The following is an 8088-nucleotide window of genomic DNA, read 5'->3' as shown; positions in this document are numbered from 1 at the left end:
AGGTTTGCAGCCAGCCTTAGCTACTTAGGCTACAACTTTAGTGAGACCCTGTTTCAAAATAAAAATAAAAAATAGGGCAGGGGTATAGCTTGGAGGTAGAATGCCCCTGGGTTCCATCCCCAGTTCTGCAAATAAACAAGTAAACAAACAAATAAATAAAAATAAGCTGGGTATGATGAGACACACTTGTAATCCCAGCATTTGGGAGGCTGAGACAGGAGGATCGTGGTTCGCAGACAGCCTTAAGCGAGGCCCTTTGCAATTCAATGAGACCTGGTTTCAAAATAAAGAATAAAAAATAGGGCTGGGGATGTAATTCAGAGGTAGAATACCCCTGGGCTCCATCCCCAGTATCGCAATAAATAAATAAAATAAAAAATAAGCCGGGCGCGGTGGCGCACATTTGTAATCCCCTTGCTTGGGAGGCGGAGACAGGATTGTGCAGGTTCAAAGCCAGCCACGCTGGCTTAAGAGACCCTGCTTCCAAATAAAAAGTATAAAATAGGTCTGGGAGTGTAGCCCGGAGGTAGAAGGGTTTCCAGGAACCCCAGTACCACCAAAATAATAAAATAAAATAAAATAAAAATAAAAAAGAGTTGGGACCACTACCCCTAAGGACTGGCTAACCCTAAAATGGCACCATTCTGTGATTTGGGCTCTGGAAAAGAATACTTCTCCTCTGCCTCTGCCCTCTGCGGTCCTGGGGACTGAACTGGGCTGCCTGAGAAAGGGAAAGGCTTTGGCTTACTGCTAAGTACTGAACAAGAGGACATTTTAATTCCTGAGCCAACCACGGCCCGTGGTTGTGAGCAGCTCCGGGCCCTCTGAGCCATTCCATCCACCTCTGCTCGGTGTGATCACAAAATGGTTCTCATCTTGCCCCTACAGGACCTTAACTCTCCTCCTGAGAGGAGCCGAGATCATGGACCTTCCCATTCACAGAACTGCCTGCTGCTGTATCTGCCCCACTGGACAGCTGTCCCAGGGTCAGACAGGGACAGATGCAGGCTGGATCCCAAGTGCAGAGAGCTCAGATGTTTATTCTTTTTTTTCTTCTTTTTTGTATATGGGATCAAATCCTGTGGCATTCTACCTCTGAGCTACACCCTCCCAGCCCTATTTTATTGTTTATGCTTTGAAACAGTCTCACTATGTTGCAGAGAGCCTCACTAAGTAGCTGAGGCTGCCCGAGAACCCGCGATCCTCCTGTCTCGGCCTCCCAAGTACTGGGCTTGTAAGTGTGGGCCACCACGCCTGGCTCTATTTTTCACTTGGAAAGAGGATCTCGCGAAATTGCCGAGACTGGGCTCAGACTTGAGATCCTTCTATCTCAGCCTCCCAAGTCCTGGGATTGCAAGGGTGCATCACTGCACCTGGTGGAGCCCAGATGTTAATTCTGATCCCACTCAAGAGGATCTGAAAGATGCGATTTCCTAGAGAACCCACCCTTCCCTGGCTGGAGGCCTCAGCTTCCCAACTGCAGGGGCAGATGCCAGCAGCAGTTTGCAACGTGAGCCGGATGGGAAGGGAGGGAGAGAGGGTCACCGGAAGCCCAGAGCCCCATCAGAAACCACGAGCCCAGGGCATGAGTTAATAAAGCAGAAATGTGTTTATTAGGCACCCTTGTTCCTCACGGAGGAGCAAGATCCAGGCCCCAGGCGCCTGCTCTGGGCTGCCTCGAGGCTGCAGAAATCTGCAGAGAATGCAGGCGCGGACCGGCCACCACCCCAAGAACACTATTTGGCTGGAGCAGGATGACCGACGGTGGCCCTGGCCTGAAGCCGGGCCAGCTCCTGGACTCCACAAACACTGAGGAGTGGGTGGGGCACCCAGGACACCCACCTGAACGTTGGCAGATGATGTGTGTGTATGTGGGAACCTCATGGCTCTGGACACAGTTGCCCTGACCAGTGAGGGCTAAGGGGAGCCGCAGAGCACAGGGTCCCTGGGGTTTCCTCGCCCAGGCCAGGTCCCAAGGGCTCTCCCCAACTCCACCCGCCGCCTCTTGGCCACGGCCGCCGCCTCGCCTCAGTCCCACACGTAGGGGTTTCTAAAGACCTGAGAGTTCTTGCTGTCTTTTGGTGGTGTGGCCGCCCGGTGGCTCTGGGCCGCGTACACGTCTTCGGCCCGCAGGGTGGAGTTGGCACTGCCCATCACCTGGCTGTTGGCGGTGGCCCGTGGGAGGATGACATCGTAAGCGCCTTCGGACTGGGAGGAAGAACAGACGGTGTCACAGCCGGGGGCCAGGCCCTGCCAGGGCGGATGCAGGCGCTTCCTGCCCGCTCTGCCTGCTAGCTCCTCTCCGTGTTCCTCTGCCCCCTCCAGCCAGGTCCCCAGAGCAGCCTGGGGCGGATGACTTTGGAAAGAGAGGACCGACCTCGAGCCATCTAACCCACCCTAACTCTGGACACAGGAAACGGGTCCCTGCTCACCTGGGGGGTTCCACTGTTAGAAAACTCCCAGCCCCCTTCCTCTAAGACTCTTACTAGAGTCTCTGAATGTCACTACAACTCCAGACACTCTTCTGCTTAGGCCCTGAGCGTGCCCACACCAGATCTTGTCCAGAAGGCTGGGCTGGCTAGTCTGATTTAGAGAAGAAAATGGGATACTCCCGGCCCCACCTGCCTTACCTGATAGGAAGGAGCTGCCACCGACTCGCGCTCCAGGGCAAGCCAGCCTCCCTCTAATCAGAACCAGGGGGCCTCCCGCCTGTCTGCAACCCCCACCCCTCCATCTAGAGGGCGCTCTCACACCTGGGTGCACACGGGAATGGCCCTGGCTGTTTGTTAAGCCCTGTTGATGCTGGGCCCCACCTAGAGGAGGCCTGGTAAATGTTTAACAACCGGGATGGGGAGGAGGGAAGTTCTGATGTGCTGTTTGCAGCGATGGCCTTGGGAATCTCCCCAAGCTACTTGGAAGAGTCACCCATTCTCAAGATGGTAATAGCAAGGGATGCCGAACAGCGTGCTACCTGCGTGGTCGGCCAATTCCTGGGGCATGTCAGGGACCACTTTTTTTTTTTTTTTTTTTGGTACTAGAAGGTGAACCTAGGGGCATTCTACCTCTGACCTACACCCCTGGCCCTAATTTTTACTTTTTTTTAAATCTGGAGACAGGGTGTTACTAGGTCATTGAGGGTGTCCTTGAGTTGCTGAAGCTGGCCTCAAATCACTCTTCCTGTCTCAGCCTCCCAAGTGCTTACTGGGGACCACCATGTCTGGCCGAGGGCCACGTTTGGAGGACTAGGCAGAAAAAGCATGTCCTCTAGTCCAGATCATCAACAGATCAGGCTGGGAAGGAGACAGAGGGGTCTCTGCTCGGAGTCTTATGTAAAGGCCTCTACCTGCCACAGGTTCAGGCTTAGGGAGAGGGACAAGAAAGAGCGGAGGTCGCAGGCTCAGGAGCCCCTGCCCCGGGCTTGGCGGGAGGTGGAGAGGGGACGAAAGGAGCCTGCTGAAAGGAGCCTGCTGATCTCCGGGCTTCCTGTTCCCAGCATCCGGGCCAGGGCGCAGCGCTGACCTCTCCCGCAGCCGCCGCCAGCCTGGAGGAGGGATTCATACTGGAGAGGGAATCTGACCCACCGCCTTCCTGCCCACTTCCCCCAGCTAATGGAGGATCTGACTTCCAGAGCCCAGGGGAGGGGGGTGGAGACCCCAGGGCCAGCTGTGGCCAAGAACTAAACACCTACCAGCTCCTGACACATTTTACTCCCCATCTTGTCCCTCCCAAACCCTCTTTCTTTTCTTTTCCCTTCCTTCCTTCCCTCCCTCCTCCTTCCCTTCCTTCCTTCCTTCCTTCCTTCCTTCCTTCTTTCTTTCTTTCTTTCTTTCTTTCTTTCTTTCTTTCTTTCTTTCTTTCTTTCTTTCTTTCTTTCTTTCTTTCTTTCTTTCTTTCTTGTACCAGAGACTGAGCACCGAGGCGATCTACCCTCAAGCTATACCCCCAGCTCTTTTTATTTGGTGCTGGAGATTGAACCCAAGGACCTTTGACCTTTGGGCTTCATCCCCAGCCCTACTGTTTTATTTTAAAACAGGATCTTACCAAGTCACTGAGGATGGCCTCAAACCTGCGATCCTTCTACCTCAACCTCCCAAGTACTGGGAGGTATCCTGGGATTACCCATGTACACCACCAGGCCTGACTGCTTTTTATTTTACTTATTTATGTATTTACTTTTGTGGTACTGGGGGTTGAAGCCGGGGTGGAGGCATTCCATCTCTGAGATACACCTCCAGCTCTATTTTTTTTTTTTTTTTATTCCTTATTTTGAGACAGGGTCTCACTAAGTCACGGAGGGCCTCACTAAATTGCTGAGGCTGGCTGCAAACCTGCCACCCTGTCTCAGCCTCCCAAGGACTGAGATTATTAGCGTGTGCCATCTTCCCTGGCGCGTGCGTGTGTGTGTGTGTGTGTGTGTTGGAGGTGCTGGGGATTAAACTCAGTGGCATTCTATCTTCAATCTACACCCCCAGCCCGAATTTTTATTCTTTATTTTTTTGAAACAGGGTCTTACAAGTTGTGGAGGGCCTCACTAAGTAGCTGAGGCTGTCAGAGAAGCCAGATCCTCCTGTCTCAGCCTAGTTCTGTATTCTTTACAGCAGCCTGTGCGGGGACGGGTGTGGCCAAAGGCAGAAAGGAGCTTCATCAGCTCCAGATGGGGCTCTGGGTTCCCCAGGTCAGCTGCCCAGATGAGGAGCCGGCCCTCACCGACATACCTCCACCCAAGCCCGCGCCAGCTGTCCCCGGGACCCCACTCACCGGGCCTTTGTGCATCAGAGCCACCTCCGTGGGCTGGTACACGCTGGTCAGCAGCTGCCCGTTGTAGCCGCTATAAGGGGACACTGGCCTCTTAGCTGTTAGGAAAGACAGGACAAGTTTGAAAACCCCAGGATGCTCAGACTCCTTCCCTACCTCCCCAAACCCCAGCCATGCTCTCCAGGAACCGGGAAGAGAAGGTGGCGCCAGCCCTGGTGCTAACACCCAACCCAGGAATGGCTGCTTCGACCAGGGGGTGAAGCTGGGGGTGTAGCCCCCAAGCCCAGTGCCCCTTGGTCCAGATGCACTTAAGAGGACAATGCTATTTGGTTCCCTGCAGTGTGGAGACCTGCTCCCTCCTCCAGCTCGGAAAAAATGCTCCATCAGCAACCTTCACATCCCCATCCGCCATGGGGCCATAGGCCAAGAGGGGCACATGGGCCTTGGGCTGCCTTCCCAGATGGCCGGCCTCCAGCTCCGGCCTCTACTGCTGCGGGCCAGCTGCCAGGCGCTGGAGTAAATACAGCTGAGACCCCTCTGCCCGAGATTGTTTCCAAGTCCTCACGGGGAGACTGGCTGCCAATGACCCTTCACAGTAAGCCAGGGCCTGGCCCGGGAGAGGGCATGCTCGCCTGTCCTGGGCCCCCTCCAGGACCTTCCCTGTGGCTTCTGGTGTTGGTTTCCACCCCACTGGGTACCGCCTCACACCAGGGGGTTAGAGGAAAAGCTGCCCACTGACCCAGGGGCCCAAGAGCAGGCCTCTGTGCAGGCGGGCCCCCCTGCTTCCTGCAGGACCCAGCTCTACAACACAGAACTCCTAAGGGCTGGGCTCACTATTGATTTTTCCATTTAGAAACACACACACACACACACACACACACACACACACACACACACACTCATAGCCCAGAAGCGTTTGCTTGCTGCGGGGACAAAGGCTAAGAACTCTCTGGCCTGACAAACAGTAAGCAGAGGGGTGGGGGGCTGGACGCTCCCAACACGGGCCACAGCCCCCTCCTCCCCTGCTGACTTCCCTAAACGCACACTTGCACACGCACTGGCCCGCTGTGTGTGTGCCAGGGTCACCCCAGGGTGGGGGCAGTGGCCAGCACCGGTGGGGGTGGCTCTAAGACCGAGTGCCCAGCAGGACAAGGGTCATTCCTTTCCCTGAGGCAGGACTTATGAGGAGCCTGCAATCTGAACAGAAGAGCCAGGGATTTCTCTGGTTTTGCAGCCTCTGGCTCTGGCTCCCTGCAGAGGCCCCCAAAGACTGGCGCCCGATGCCCAGGCAGTTAACATCTAAGCCCACAAGCACCTTTTTGCATTTTGAGAGGGCTGAGGGTGGTTACTGGGGATGGACCCAGGGCTTTCTACCTTTGAGCTACACCCCCAGCCCTATTTTTTATTCTTTATTTTGAAACAGGGTCTCACTGAGTTGCAAAGAGCCTCCCTAAGTAGCTGAGGCTGACTGCAAACCACAATCCTATTTTTTTATTTAAAAAAATAATAATTTTTTTTTTTTTTTCAGTACTGGGGATGGAACCCAGGGGTGTTCTACCTCTGAGCCACATGCCCAGCCCTATTTTCTATTCTTTATTTTGAAACAGGGCCTCACTGAGTTGCAAAAGGCCTCACCAAGTAACTGAGGCTGGCATCGAACCTATGCGCTCCTCCCATCTTAGCCTCCCAAGTACTGAGATTACAAGTGTGCGCCACCATGCCCGGCTTATTTTTTTATTTTGATACAGGGTCTCACTAAGTTGCCGAGGATCTCACTAAGTGGCTAAGACTGGCTTCAAACCTGCAATCCTCCTATCTTAGCCTCCCAAGCACTGGGATGACAGGTATGCATCCCAAGTACCCCCCCACACACACACACACACAAATAATATTAATAATAGGATAAAGGAAAAAGACACAGGGAGCCCCGAGACTCACCTGAGATGGGCTCATCCATAGAAAACGCCTTGTTCTCCACAAACATGCTCTGGCCCGTCTGCTCCTTCAGGATGGTCTCATAGCCCACGCCTCGGGTGGGGTACATGTCCCCCTGGTAGGTCTGCTCCGGGCTGGCCTTGGTCACCTGAGAGACCTCGGGGATGACGTAGAGGAGGACGAAAGCCCAGGCGTTGGCGGCCAGGGCGATGGCCAGCGTGGGGTCATCCCAGGTGGGGCTGTGGCGCTGCTTATTGCCGTACGTATACATGACGATCCACACCACCCAGATGGCGATGGAGGTGGTGGCGGCGAGCAGGACGAAGACCCCGTGCTTGCGCCAGCGCTTGAAGCGGCCGCACAGGGCGGGCCAGGCCCCCACGAAGGCCCCCAGCAGCAGCAGCATCACGTAGATCAACGCCATGACGAAGTCCATGTTGGCGATGGCGCAGGGCGAGGCCGTGGTCCAGCGGGCGCTGCCGTTGCCCGCCGCCTCGCCCTCGCCGGCCCCCCGCACCAGCGTAATGATCAGCCACTCCGTATTAATGATGACCTCCACGAGGGTCAGCAGCAAGGCCACCACGAAGATCACCCAGCCCCGGGGGCCGTGGTTCTTCCGGGTCAGGAAGTTGAGGGCAAAAACGTGAGCCACCAGGCAGGAGAAGCAGATGGCGAACAGGACCCCGAAGAGGAAGCGGCGGGACGAGCAGGTGGCGAAGTTGGGCTTCACCACGCAGGCGAACACCAGGCAGAAGAGGCCCAGGGTGCCCAGCAGGAAGAAAACCTGGGTCCCCAGCAGGCTTCGCTTCTTGGTGTCCTGCACGAAGGGGAGGCTGGCCACCAGGATGATCGTGAGCACGAAGGTGGTGACGATGCCCGCGCCCGCCACGGCCTCCAGGACGATGCCCCACGCCCCACTGCGGTCACACAGGTTGTAATAGAGCGGTTTGAGGTCTGGGCTGCAGCCCGGTGGGGCATGGTTCTCGGCCTGGGCCCCTGGGAACAGCAGGAGAGGCAGTCCCAAGCACATCAGCAAGGCTTCATGGGCGGCCATCCTGGCTCCCCGGCCAGGCACCAGCTGGGTCCCTGGAGAGAAAGGGAGAAGGGGAAAAGTCAGTCCTCCGAGGCCAGATCCATCAAGTAGGGTACTGCCCGCGCCCCCTTCCTGATTCACGGCAGGCAGCGCTAGTCAATCATGTCCCCTCTGGGCCTCAGGATTCTTCTGTTTTTTTTTTTTTTTTTGGTCTTGCGGTACTGGGGATGGAATCCAGGACCATTCCATCTCCAAGGGACATCCCCAGCCCTGTTTTTTTATCTTTATTTTGAAACAGGGTCTCACTGAGTTGCAGAGCCTCATTAAGCAGGGGAGGCTGTCTGTGAACCTCGATCCTCCTGTCT

At 55.5% G+C, this 8088-nt stretch overlaps 1 protein-coding gene across 1 annotated transcript; it reads right to left on the bottom strand.

Moving 5' to 3' along the window:
- Window positions 1-2028: 2028 nt before the first annotated feature.
- On the bottom strand, window positions 2029-7768 carry GPRC5C (G protein-coupled receptor class C group 5 member C; the record flags this gene model as incomplete). Its single annotated transcript, XM_080713560.1, has 3 exons — window positions 6694-7768; window positions 4759-4853; window positions 2029-2208 (listed from the first exon to the last, which is right to left on the bottom strand). Exons 1-3 carry the CDS (start codon window positions 7742-7744, stop codon window positions 2029-2031), a joined length of 1326 nt encoding a protein of 441 aa, XP_080569686.1. The 5' UTR covers window positions 7745-7768.
- Window positions 7769-8088: the final 320 nt, after the last annotated feature.

Source organism: Muscardinus avellanarius, assembly GCF_963383645.1.
Source record: "Muscardinus avellanarius genome assembly, chromosome: 16".
Lineage (NCBI taxonomy): Eukaryota > Metazoa > Chordata > Mammalia > Rodentia > Gliridae > Muscardinus > Muscardinus avellanarius.
This window is presented reverse-complemented; position numbering and strand designations above follow the sequence as displayed.